Raw genomic sequence first — 14,423 nt, 5'->3', positions numbered from 1 at the left:
CAAAGCCAGGGAGCCGCTCCATACAATTGCCTGAGTTTCGCCTCCCTCGGCTGGCGAGCACGATTTTGCTGGGTCATTTCAGCTCCAACACACCGTAAACGCACACTTCCAAACGTTGATGCATTAGTTATTCCCAGGAAACAAGCGGGCTCTAAATATTTATTTGGCTTGTGATGAAGATCAGTCAGTGATGTGAAGCAGTGTAATTAGCATACATCGCAGCGATTGGATCAAATGCCGCCTCCCCTCAAGCTGTGACTAAGGAGATGAGATCCACGAGCCTCGCTGTCATATCAAGTGAACATGATGGATCCCCGCTCCAGATGCAGAAAGAGAAATTACGACTCTGAATTAATTGTCTGGTAAATGTTATCTAATAAAAGGACAACTGGCGTTAAACAATAGGCAGCTGCCATCGAATACTGCTCGGTGCGAGATGAAAAGCTTGTCGCAACAGTTTGAATGTGGAAGATGTGTGACAATTGCCAGAAGAAGAAAATGTTTTAGCACCACTCGGAGGTGAACAACGGTGGTCCCTAATGGAAAACTTTTTGGGGGTAGGTGCAGGGGGGGGGGATTTACATAGGTGCAACAGAGTTCTGAGGAAACAGACGCAACATTTGGCTGCAACCAGCACTGGTGCTGTTGATTCAGTCTGAACTAATTGGCTTTCAAAAGAAGACCAACATTACGTCAGCTACACATCATGCTCAATATATTGGAAAAATATTGTTTGAAGATAACAATAACATGCATCAATTATTTTGGGCAATTTAATGTAAAAAAAAAAAGATTTATTTGAAAATTCAGTCACTTCCCTGTATCAAAATAAAAAAATATGTACAGCGCAGACCGTTGGATCTGGCATGGAACTGCCTTCCCTACCTCGGCCCGATAAGAGACTAAACCACGAAATGTATGCTGTTGCTACTCACTCCTAATGGAGCAAGAAGGAGAAGGAGATCTGCTCTCAGCTGGGTACAAATCCCATTTTGAAAGTGTGGTTTGTCCTGTTCTGGTGTCTGAGCTAAAGAGTCCATTTCGGGTTGGACTGCAAACTGCCACCTGCTCTCCACTTCATCTCTCTTCAACCTCCAGCCTCTTGGCCCCCCAGCAGCACCCAGCTCCTACTTTGTAGATGGAGAAAAGGAGGCTGGTGTCCAAATCAAAATGTGCATTTCCTGATGACCGCCACCTGTTCAACTCAATGGCAGCTCGTGCCGTGCTCACCACCTGAGTGAAGGATGGACCCGCCGCTGAGACATGCTGCTGCATTGTCACGCTCACATTATTATTTCTTAGTAGCACTCCAGCTATGGCGCCCCAGCCGCAAAGTTCCACTTACACATTTTGGCGTGTTCTCAAGCTTCTTCCCTAAAGATGACTTTAATCGCCAAGCAAACATCAAACCATCACTTTGGGGTTGGGGGGGGGCAAAAGATTGCTTGATCGTGACTAAGTCAAGCATCACTTGAAAAGAAAAGCGTATTTATGAGTATGTAAATGTTTTTTACTTCATGATTTAAACAGATTCCAATGTGTATTAATCATGCTTTGAATCTCATAATAGGCATCAATGTACTTTTTCAATAATATTTAACCTATGATGTACATATGAATATTTGTGGTTAGTCTATTTCCATCCATATTTAAACAGAATCCAATGTTTATTAATCGTGCTTTCAATCCCATAATGAGCATCAATCTACTTTTTTCAAGAATATTCAACTTATGATGTATTGACGAATATTTGTGGTTGGTGTTTTTCCATCCATATTTCCCCAAGGTAATTTCCCAATCCCCGTTCTAGCAGTCCTGCCAATACTTTATCATGAAAATGAAGGGGGCTTTGATTGCATTGCAGGCTCCTTCTGCCGTGACTTTTCAAATGCTCAATGAATTTACATAATTCAAACAAACCTGTATGACATTAAGCTTCAGATCAAAAATTGATCTGAAACCTCCAGATTTCGCATCTATTTTTGATTTGAAAATCAATACACTGAATATTTTCTGATGTCTCCTTCTATACTAATGACCTTGCTGTACTCAAGAACTGACTTGACGGGTTATCAATCACATGTCATACTGACCCGGCTTTTTTTTTCTTTTTTTTGTATAACTCTGATAACCTGTGGCTGAGGCCATCTGGGATGGCCATTCTGTGGTAATTAGGCATGTGGCTCCTCCACAGAATCAGAACCATGGCTCTTTTTTTTTTACATAAAAAGGTAAAAGAGCTGTAAAATGGGGCTGGTTTCCTACCAATTTTATCTCAAAAGACTTGAAGGAGTTCGACGCAAGCGTATTTTCAATGAAACCATTACCTGTGTTCAAAGAAAACTATGTAGCGTACTATAAATTCGATGTACCCAGTAGGGAGACTATAATCGCCGAGACGGCTGGCTGTTTCAGTCGAGAGCTGATGTTGGAGAAGGCGGTCCCTTGTCTAACAAGGCTAATTGGGCTTTAGAGGCTCCTAATGCATGACAAATCGAGAAGGAGAGGGCCTGAGCACTGCTGGTGTGAGCAGCTCAAGCATTAATAAAGCTGCACCTTTCAGTCAAAGACATCTGTTGCCAGCAGGCAACACTGCCTTCATCATGACTGCCCCGGCCCACCCATGGCATCACTATTTAAACAGATACACACATACAAAAATGCACATATATACACATATATATATAATATATATATACTGTATGTATATGTATATGTATATGTATATGTATATGTATGTGTATGTGTGTGTGTGTGTGTGTTTCCCGGCTAATTCAAGCTGTCGACATCAGCCCAGTTTGGAGGTGAAAAATGGGTGCACCACGCGACGCACCAGATGGCAAAGCTGGATCATTAATCTCAGCCGGCAGACATGCGATGGATGGATTCTCTAGAGTGAACCGTTTCAAAACTGAGAATGGCACCCAGGGATGGAATTTGCTAGGCGATCCGTAATTTTGTCAAACGAAATACATTACAGGCATGTGTAGTGTGTATGTATTTTGTTCATGTTTAAAATGTCAATTTTGTCATACATCTGGTACGTTCAGTGCGCGGTCCTATGTGGCCCTAAAGTGTCACTTGTGAAAAAAAAGTGGCCCCTTGCAGCGTTTAAGTTGCCCATCACTGACCAAAGGATTAGCGTACATTTTAGCCATAATGATTCCAAAAGATGCACCAGCCTGAACAAGGACTTCTCAGAGAATACTTGAATGCACAGCAGATGAAACACGAAGCTGGCAGGGTCACATTCGTAGTAAGAAGACTCGATTGTCCAAATGTGTAAAGCATTTGAACATTTTATTTCCAACCGATTGTAAGGGTCAGCAATAATTGATCGGTGTAATATATATATTTTTTTGAATGGCAACAGTGCAACAACCTACAACACGACATCTGGGAAAATAGTTGCCATTCCTCATCATATGTTCCGATTAGTCCTGAGGTTCAAATTGTACTTTGGCAGGAAAGGGAACCCTCGCTTGCACATTGTTTTCAATTTAAACATTAAAAGTGAAATGCAGACAATGTTTTTTTTTTCACTGAAGGGAGGGGCAAAGGCATCTCCATATAACATGCGACTCACAGTGTGCTATGAATAAATCATCGCGAGACAGGCAGGGGGAGAGTAAACAGTTGTGTATCTTCACCTGAGATTCCGAGAGAGGGCTGTCAGACACTGCAGTTAACAAAGGCTGCCTCCTCATCGCCATGCAGATGGTGTTTTCCGCAGATCCAAGTCAAAACCTGACATGATCAGGGTAGCTACGACATGAACTTGCTGAAGATGCCCTGCGTGTAAATGCAACATTTTGGGGACAAAGGGCCACAGGGTTGATCACTCTGATGTTAAGATGCATATACTGTACTGTATAAGGGAATGTGGTTGTCATGTTAAATAAGATGGGTGGGGAGCTTTCTTGATTCCTTGAAAATCCCAGATTTTTTTTTAATTTGTTGACATTTTTCCCTTATAATTCTGGATAAAACTTGTCCCAGTAGACATCCATTAATGGATGACATGATGGTGCGGGAAAAGTCCGCAGAGGACAATTATGGCCACAACTGAAAAAACGGACAAAATGAGAACAAACTCATCATTATCGTAATGATAAAAATGGGGATTTGTTTTGTTGTTCGTTCCTGTACCATTATTACTGTTCTCTAGTTTTTTTTTGTCCAGTGTGAGCCCACTAGTCCTTTTCTAGGGAATTCATTATGTTGTTGAATCCATTTTTAACAGTTCATGGTTACAATGCGACATGTCCAGTTTTTGCTCTCTGTGAGAGAGGTCCAAGTAAGAAAAATAAAAACTACTGGAAACCAAAACAATAGGTTTTAGAATATAGGGTTTTTTTATTTATAATTTATAACTGGCAGATACAAAAACTCTTAAACTGTATCCAAAATGTGCAATAAATCACTGCTGATTAACAAAAGAAATTACAAAAGTCTGTCTACTTTGGAAAGTGAACAAACGATTTGTAAACTGGTTTGAACGAGTAACCCCAGAGTGTTTCCCGATCGCGACGGATGCTCTTTTGAAGTGAACTCTAGTTTTGACCAAATTGCAAATCTGCATTGCTCTCCCAAGATGACAACACACCATTGTGTGTACATACATCAATGTTGGCCACACTCTAGCACCCCCCCACCCCCCGCCCCCCTCATTATTAAATACAAGAAAGGCAATCATTTTCAGTAAGCAGCACAAAATGTATGGAAACATGTGACAAGGACTTGTACCAATATATTTGAGAGATGTCAACAAAACATGGACAGAGGACGGGCATCTACAAAAATAATAATCATAATGCTGTAAACGATCACCTTCATTCATCAGGATGCACCGAATATGTTTAAGTGCGGAACGGCAGCGTGCACAGGCATCAAGCTCTGGAACCACACACTCGAGGTGTCAAAAGCTAAAGCGACGATGGATCACAGCAGCGACACTTGTGGAAAAAGGGTTCCCGCTCGTCAATATCGGGACAACGGATTGCAAATCATAACAAAAAAAAAAAAACAACAACACAGTATCAAAAACATCCGACTTTCACATTTCAATCAAAAAGTACATCCACATTCATGATGCTGGTGCCTTCCCCTTCATGTTCCACACACACATCGTATGACACCAAACGGAATACAGCATACGGTTAACCAAACGCGTACATGAAGAAACGGTGACTAGCGTGCGACGGTGAACTCTTGGCAGGATGTCAGTGTCGCCAAAACCAAACAACAGATCGGAAAAGAAAAACAAGATCCGACTTCCCCAGGTTAGCAGAAGCAAGTTCCTTCCTTCCTATACAACGCAAACGCTCAAAAACGCTACTACCTTTAACAAGCAGCACCTTCCGACTTCCTCATTTCTCAGACATGTACATTTCAGCTCAATTAAACGGACGCAGTATACTCCTTGTCTGAGGAACCGTGTCTCCAAATGCTCCGGCGCTAACGTGAGAACTGACATCACCAGAATTCCCTCTCAAGGTATTCGTATCAAGCACTTTTGAAATGAAGTGCTGGATGTGCTTTTCCCTCTTTCCTGCTGTGTTTTGAGTTCTTTTGTTTTTGGGAAACTCACACGGTTAACTATGCAACTGTAATGGAATTGTCATGAGCTGAGAGACCTGGACATCAAGCCAACCGTGGATTTCCCAAATCCTTTCACACAGAGTTCACGCCGGTTTGGGAAGTCATTTGATCTGGGTCAGACTTGACGACGCAGGCGTCACTGCATACAGCTTCAGGTCGAGTGACGACAGGTCTGCTTTTAGGTTCTAGACGACTTGTTTGTCATTACAAAGCGCATCAAAGCTTTAGTTGGGTTTACGCAATGTGGCAAAGCCCATTGTGACATCTTATCTCGTTGAGGTCAACCGTTGAAGTCTTCACTACAATGCGGATGAGCAGCACGGTTCCTCACTCGAGCTGCTGTGTAGTATTCCTTCAACAGAAAAATACTTGAAAAGGGGACCTGTTATGCTTAACTTTGGACAACCAATCTAGCAAAACGCACTACCGCTCAAAGGTTTGGCCATACTTTCTCTTGCTATTGACTGAGAATCAGAACACCAAACGAGACGTCGTGATGAGCCGCTGTCACGGAAAGAATGAATAGAAACAATACTTTAGCGTACATTGAATCTTAAATCACCATTAAGCATAATAGGTCCCAGTTATTTGTAGAGCACAAGAGTAAAACAATGCCGTTTCCAAAAACAGCACATAGAAAAAAAAAAAAAAAAAGAATTAAAAATCCAGCATCATCAGTACCGTTAGACTTGCATAATAGAGAATGGCTCTACATAGCCAGAGGTGAATTTAAAGCTCAATGTGCATGACCAAATTGCTTAAAATGTCTCCATTTTAGACAGCCGTAAACCGTGGCGCCCTGCATGCCACACATGTCGCCGCACATTACGTTCGATACAAAACACCTGAAAGGATGATTTCATCGTCATGTGGCATTTGTTTTTGCAATTGATGAGTTATCGTCAGATCTTAGTCTACACTTGTGCTTTCTAATGTTCGACCGCAAACATTCGCCGGTTGAACAGCTGTCACCTGTCACACCGTGGCTAGGTGTAGAAGATTAGTTCATGATAGGAAAGCATCCAAGGAGTCTCCTACAACAATCAATGCATGCAAACATGAGAATTCATTTTCATGTATTATGCTGAACTAGAACATGCTCAAAACCGATCAGCTTGACAGGTTTTGCAGGTGCTTTTTCAGCCCAAAAAGCTCAATGACAAATGTGTTTATTTCACCAAATTCATTTTAAAAATCCATACCAATGCACCAGTTGCCGTTCATTTTGAATTTCTTATCGGCCTTGTTTCAGCATTTCATTGTGCAACTGGAATAAGTCACGGTGGCTGATTGTGTGTGTGGTTGACCTGCAAGTAGAAATAATCATCTTAAAAGGGTTCAGGTGGATGTAAACCTTGTGTACAGTGTTCCCTCACTACTTTGCATTTTGGGTTTTTTTTTGGCTTCAATCTGTTGCGGTTTTTCATTTCTCATTATATCTTCATCTCTTGCAGTTTGAAGTCGCTATTTTGCAGGCTTTCTTGCAATTTTTCCTCCTTCTAAGTCGGACCGGTCAAGAAATGCATGTATGTATTTATTTTTGCGGAGGCGCGATTCCATTTACAAAAACTGAGACCATGAGCATGTGGGGCGTGTTTGGAAATCTGATGGCGGTGAACTACTCTGAGGGTCTGTGTGTGTGTGTGTTCAGAGAGGCAGCACACACTTCCCTCACAATAATATTTTGAAGCCAGCCTGTGTTCTGAACCAATCAGCAGGTCGTGCTTGAACTGTTTCCATCTGGACTGCCCTGGCGCACCAGACACGGGATGCTAGTGAGGGTAAGCCATTTTAAGATTAAAAAGAAAAACTTTTAACGTCGTTATTAGCCAACATTTTGTGGTCCTCGTCCGCTGCCAGGGCGCAGAGCGTGCTCGGCTCACTTTAATTGAGGAATGCGGCCTGTAATCCGCATTTTAGTATTCATTCTTCAAGTTTGCATTTTAATAGTTATGAAGTGTACCAAGCGTTTCGAAGGGTGGGAGCTATGTTTGTGTAGCTGTGTGTTGTAATGGTTGAATCGAGGCTGAATTCCAGCCCAACGAAATGAACTCAAATTTAGCAGATGTCAACTGTCGCGAACGTAAGCCCCGCAACAAAGGAGGGACCACTGTACACCTCACTGAACAACAAAAGTGCAAAATAGACGCCACTGTCCTGTGTATGTCAGTAGTGCTTCTCCTGTAGGTAATCTTTCATCTTGTTCGGTAAGGGCAGTTTCTGGATCAGGTCTATCCTCGTGTATTGACGAATGACAAAGCGACAAAGGTACTGCAGGGAGCGCACTTGCATAAACCGAGACACGGGGTTAGTGAGTCTGACGGGGTAGGTTGCGGACCCCGGTAAGCGGGATCTGGAATAACAAAAAGCACCATTCTCCGAGTCTTTTATCGAGTGTTCAATGAGGTCCACAATGGACGTGTGCCCTTCCACGTCAGGCTGCTCATAAAAGCTGAAGCGTCCGTTGGAGTGTTCGATCCGGGTGTGGAGAGTTTTGCCCTGTGACCTGAAACTCAGGCTGAGCAGGTACCTGTCATCCGAGCTGTCCCGGACCAAAAAGGAGCCATCGGCCAAGTTGATGAGCTTTTCCTCCGCCTCCCAGCGCGTGATGGGGCCCCAGTACCAGCCCTGCCTCGCCAGCTTCTTCAGCTCCTCGGTCAGGCTGGTCACCACCATGGGCCCGCTGCTCTGGACCGAGTCATACACTCGGCTGACGCCAGGAGCTGAATTGGGATCAAAGTTGAGGTGGTGTCGAACCCTATCGGCAACCTGGCTGTCCGAGGAGCCGAAGCCAGAGAACGTCCTGGGAAAACGACCGCTACTGCTCATGGGAGGCAGGAGGGGAGAGAGGGGAGGCGGGACGTCTCCTCTCGAGCTTTGAAGCACGACGCCAGCAGAACCGATAAGAAGACTGTTAACCGAGGTGTCCATGAATAGATCCGGAGGCAACGCGCCGACCATTTCCCGCTCCTCCGGTCCCCGATCCATCAGCGGGCACCCGTTGTCTGCCTCCGCCGCCACCTCCATAGGAGACGCGCTGTCCAGACAGAAGGAGTGGGACCCTTCTGGGTACATTCCCTCATCCAAAGGCATTGTGTACTGAATGTAGTCTTGGGGCGTCAACCCCAGCACCACAGGCACGTCATTGTCGTCAATGTTTAGATGCAGCTCGCCGTTTTGTGGCTGCTGGAGGTTTTTGAAGGATTCGGGTTGGTCCTGAAAGAGCCCGTCCATCTGAAAATCGCTGAATTCCTTCCGGATGCCATTCAAGTTGGGGCTGGGGCTAGGCGAGTGGACCATGGCTTTAACTTTGACCTCCATCTTAATACAAGCTTCGTCAGAGTTGACTGGCCGCAGAGGCCATGGCGAGGGGCTATAGTGGTGACTCCGCAGCGACGCGGACCTTAGAGGTCTCTGGGCTTTGACCTCGTTGAAGGTGATGGGCACGGAAGAGGAGGAGAAGGCGTCGTCGTCGTCCGTCGAGCCAACGGCGGAGGACCCGGCTTTACTCTTTGCCTTCTGCTTGGCGGACAGCCTTCTCTTAAGTGATCCCATCAGGCCTTCGCTCTTTGAACGGTTCTTATTCTGCACACCTTTGTCTTCCTCGCCACCCAAATCGCACACGGAAAGGTCTTTGGCATAGCAGCCACCAAAAAGTGACTCGTCCTTTGAGAACTCTGCCGCCACGGGTGCCTGCTGGAGCATGGCAAAGTCGCCGTCCTCTTTGCCCTTTATGCTCAGCGACTTCCGGATGGTCTTCAGGCTGATCTTCTTCATTCTGACTGGCCCTCCGCCAAGGAGGGGGGCATGAGATTTCTCTCCTTGTATGCTGATGAATGTACTAGCCACAGTATCCTCCCATCACGTCGCACAAAAGCCATGCATACAGCAGAGCCGGGAAACCCTTCGAAAAGTGAAACACACACACACACACAAGCAAAACGATCAGAAACAATCATGCATACCTACATGCAGACAGATTACGTTTTAACAAGTGACGGCATTGGAATAACATCATTATAAACTGAACTATCTGCAAAAAGGTGAAAACTATATTGTTAATATGTATGCAAGCGCATAACGACAGCTTTAGATTGGATTATGTTTATTTTACACATCGTTTGTTGACTCAAGTCCAAGTTCTGGACGTTTTTTTGCCACCTGTATGGAATGCGACAGTCTTTTAGAAACAGGTTCAGAAAAGGGTGTGGGTATTAATAACTGCTGATTGCAAATCATTCAATTTATAGTCTACCAAAATAGCATCAGGTGCTGACATTTCTAAACACTCCGACTTAAATATTTTGACTTGTATAAAGTAAAAGGTTCAAGAAATTAGCAATTCAGCATCATTGAAATGTCACTGCTAACCCGATGCAATTGACTCACACACACAGGCATTTCCAAACACTCCAATTACAATATTTGCTCTCTTTTTAATTACTGATCTTTTCAGATTAATAAGGTTCAAATTAATTTGCCACAGAGTGGTTTAAAAGACATGGTAAACCATTTTGAGTGCATTTATAATGGTGATAGATTACAATTAAGCGCGGACACACAAACGCTGCAAGATAAAAGCAGACCAAAAAAGGTGTTAATATGACAGATGCAGACCGATTACTCACCATGATGAGCAGAGAAAATGTGACTCGACTTGACTGAATGGGTGAAGTTCCACTTCCAGCACCTTTCATGAGATGCTATGAAGAAAAAAAAAGAAATCTTGTGATCACACCTCAAACACGTCCCGTTTTACCTAACGTGTTATTACCAGCTCGTTACCAACTAGTTGCTTATTTAACCTGCCGCTCCTTATTTGATCTCATTATACAAACGGATTCAAGGTTTTGTTTTGACCTAGCCTAGCACGGCCTACGCATTTAGAGGCTTGCCTTTCGCTTAGTCATGAAAGTAAGCATTTTACAACAACGTTCCCAATGTAAGATCACAAACATTGGAAAAAAAGCACTCGACGCAAGTAATGTTTTTTGGGTTTGTTTTTTTTACATTGCGTGTCAAAAGAACACATGAAAACTACCAGATATGCTACTGCGACGAGCTGCATAGCACATTTGGTCATCATAGTGTAAATAAATGCTTGCCGATGGCATTTTAAAACATCCCGTGTTGAATAAACCTTTACCCGGTGACTTGCACTCACGATAAAAACAAACTGATCCCAATCTGAAATAAAGGGTCGTTTGTTATAGCTGCCGAAAGCTACCTTGGCTAACGTTAGCGTACCACGACCTAAGCCAATCAGCGAGTTTGTCGAAATGAAACAATATCACATTACCTTGAGTTATTCTGCGTCCCGGTCCACAACAATAACGGCAGCGTTGACATGTCCACGGTTGGTACGTCTGGGGAAGGGAGCAAAAAGATGCGGTCATATATTCTCGCATACAATGACACAATAAGGTGACACCTTTCTGACTGACTAGGTTAGCACACTTGAGGAGCTGCCGGCCTCTTCCTTTGTTGCCTGTTGAGTTGAGGCGGACAGCACATTAGGATGGAGCGAGCACACACAAAAGCGCCTTATTCAATGGATGCACACGTTGATCGATCCTAATATTGGACTTCTAAAAAACAGAGATGCCTATCAAAAATAGTCACATTCAGTAACAAATGGAGAGCATAACGAGACATTTTTTCAATGTTAATTGGGCATATATTTTATTCCATTTGAGTTTGAATATAATTGGAAAATAAATATACCCTGATTCTACTTGTGCAAAAATTATAGACTGATGTATAAAATGAAATGTTTAAAAAATATTCACTGCATATGGCAAAAGGTGAAATGATAAATGATTTTATCTGCTTGGTCTGCATATATTATATTCTGCACATTTTGATAAATTATGATTACCATTCCTGTGGAATAGTAGAAAGTGTGTGTTGTAACTACTTTATTCATACCTATAAATATGATTATTTACTCAAGTGAGTATAAGCACTATAGAAGATGGATGAATGGATTTATCATTTATTTTTTCTGACATCACCCCCTGTCAAATGTGGGGGTTTTTCCCAGCGCTTGGATAATCAATACAATTTAAAATTTTAAACAATGTATCTAATCGTGGGATACATGAATGTATGTATGAATAACGTACAATTGTAATACTAATCAAATATAAGTCAAAAATGTTCAGAGAGCAAGGAGACTAGATCTGGACTGGATATATTTATTGCTTTTCCCTTCTACTTTGAATATGTAAACTACGTCGAAGGATGATATCCATTAATGTTGTTTTAAAATTTCTTTGATTTCTTTTCTTATAAATGTCCTCTGTTACCTATAATAATCAATTACCCAATAGCCACTATTAATCTGTAATTATCACTGTTTAGAAAATGTTTTGGCTTTTTTGTTTTTGTGGTAAATGAATGTATTCAGTTTTTTGTCACTAGTAAAGTATGTGTTATATTAGAACGTTATGAAAAAACAGCTGAAAAAGTTTGGAGAAACTGATGGAGTGAAGATATGGCATAGAAACTCATTTCTTGTTCAAACAAAATGGCCATTGGTTGAGACGTGATCACATTGTGACAGGACACTGTATCCAAGGAAGCTGTATGAGGAAGAATAATTGCTGTAAAATATTCAATGTCCAAATAGCCTATTCACTAATGAGTAAACTTTCTTATTTGTGGTTTATGAGTCTGATTCAGTGTGGTGACTTGTGCTTGCAGGTCTTTTTAATTTGTTTTCTGAAAAGATCAAGTTGACTCTCCAACTATAAATTGATCGAGCAAACTAAACGTTGGTTGGCTAATTAGTGTCAGTACTGTTTATAACGGGGATGATGTTTACCATGGCCAGACTAATTTGGTTTCTGCTCAACATCAGATTGTTGTTTTTTTTCCTCCACACTGTCAAGTTTATGGCAGTCCTTCCCCACCCTGCTTGAGGCTGCTATGGGCAGACAGGCTCTCTGCTAGCGCTCTAATTACTGGGCCTTATTAGGCTTGATCAGGCTACCTTTTCTTGATATGCTGGCACACGAGGGAAAGTGGTAGTAGAGGAAGGCAGGAAGGAGGAAGGAGGGATGGCAGCTCTGAAATGATGCACCAATGTCACCACAACATGAGTCTGTTTTTAAATCAAATTTAAATTAGACCTGACAAACAAAGTTTACTCCACTTGATATTGGAAGCCAGACAGTAAAACAGAATGCAGGCACAGCTTCACACAATACTGTGCACACTGTATCTCTTAAAAAAAATTCAATCCAGTGTAGCCTCTCAAGTCGAACACAATATGTTTCATCATGTTAATTGACATCAAAGTTGCTCCTTTTTAAAACAGATTTTTCCACTAGAAACAGGTTAAAGTGAATTTAATCATTAAAGACTCAAACAGTTGCTCTCATTAAACCTTTATTAACTGTACAGTATAGTCAATGATTAATAACTGTGGCATTTTATACTGTAGGCATTGCCGCGATTTACTTACCTTAATATTCTGCTCTGAATCAATCCTGTATCGAATTAATTAAACTGAACATAATTTACTTAGCTACCCAACACTTTCTGATGTCTCAGCAATCACCAAGAAAGTTTCTTCCTCAGTGGTTTCTCTTACTGTTGGCAATGTAGTTGAGGACAGGAACAGAAGGCATGTCAGGACTTCGGGTCCATGACAGGAGCACTGGGACTGCCAAAGAAGAACTGCAATTACATCCCGTGGTGTTTCGGATGTTTGTTTTATTTACAAGTCAACAATTTGTTTTTCATAATCACCATTTAATGTGAATATCCATGCATGTTTAAAAAAACAAATAATCTTGCACTATAAAAGCATCCTGCACTTTTAATCCCCCCCCCCTAAAAACATTCAAGGTGACCATCAAACATGTGATACATGCAGGTGAATGTGTTAATTATCACCTTGTCATTTCATGAACCACACATCTCATCAGTGTAATTTCATGTGAAAACACTAGTTAGCATAGTTGATGATAATGACTAATTTGGTTATACGTGTCAGTAAGAATGAAAACTAACGGCACCCTTCCAGTACTAGTACTGTAATACAACATTCATTCATCCTCCTAACCGCTTGATCCTCACTAGGGTCGCGGGGGGTGCTGGAGCCTATCCCAGCTGTCTCCGGGCAGTAGGCGGGGGACACCCTGAATCGGTTGCCAGCCAATCGCAGGGCACACAGAGACGAACAACCATTCGCACTCACACTCACACCTAGGGACAATTTAGAGTGTTCAATCAGCCTGCCATGCATATGTTTGGAATGTGGGAGGAAACCGGAGCACCCGGAGAAAACCCACGCAGGCCCGGGGAGAACATGCAAACTCCACACAGGGAGGCCGGAGCTGGAATCGAACCCGGTACCTCTGCACTGTGAAGCCGACGTGCTAACCACTGGACTACCGGGCCGCCCTAATACAACAATCATCTAATTAAATTATTTCTAGCAGTATTAGAATGACGAATATGATAATTAATGACTATAGAAAATCTGATGTTACTAAAAGACTTATCCGTCCATCCTTCCATCCATTTTCGAAACTTCTTATCCTCACAAGGGTCGCGGGCGTGCAGGCGGCTATCCCAGGCTTTCTTCGGGCAGCAGGCGAGGACATCCTGAAATGGGTGCCAGTCAATCGCAGAATACAAGGTATTGAATTGCAATTATGATAATTCCGATACATTAAGCGCTCTAGAAAGGCTGACTCTTTCAATCGGATCTCATCTGATACCATGGTTGTACCTAAAAACATGTTTAGCAAACGAGATTTGGACGAACGAAAAGTTATTTTTCTCCTACACATTTGACGCCCATGAATGCA

The 14,423-nt window shown here is 42.6% G+C and overlaps 1 protein-coding gene across 1 annotated transcript; it reads right to left on the bottom strand.

Moving 5' to 3' along the window:
* Positions 1-4,331: 4,331 nt before the first annotated feature.
* On the bottom strand, positions 4,332-11,119 carry LOC127592781 (suppressor of cytokine signaling 6). Its single transcript, XM_052053699.1, has 3 exons — positions 10,901-11,119; positions 10,230-10,304; positions 4,332-9,505 (listed from the first exon to the last, which is right to left on the bottom strand). The coding sequence occupies exon 3, from the start codon at positions 9,376-9,378 to the stop codon at positions 7,768-7,770; it is 1,611 nt and encodes a 536-aa protein (XP_051909659.1). The 5' UTR covers positions 9,379-9,505; positions 10,230-10,304; positions 10,901-11,119; the 3' UTR covers positions 4,332-7,767.
* Positions 11,120-14,423: the final 3,304 nt, after the last annotated feature.

The sequence above is a fragment of the Hippocampus zosterae genome, chromosome 20 (assembly GCF_025434085.1).
Source record: "Hippocampus zosterae strain Florida chromosome 20, ASM2543408v3, whole genome shotgun sequence".
NCBI lineage: Eukaryota > Metazoa > Chordata > Actinopteri > Syngnathiformes > Syngnathidae > Hippocampus > Hippocampus zosterae.
This window is presented reverse-complemented; position numbering and strand designations above follow the sequence as displayed.

What these genes read in the sequence shown, in the direction of transcription:
- LOC127592781 (XM_052053699.1), bottom strand. Translation starts at nt 9,378, where the DNA reads ATGAAGAAGATCAGCCTGAAGACCATCCGGAAGTCGCTGAGCATAAAG.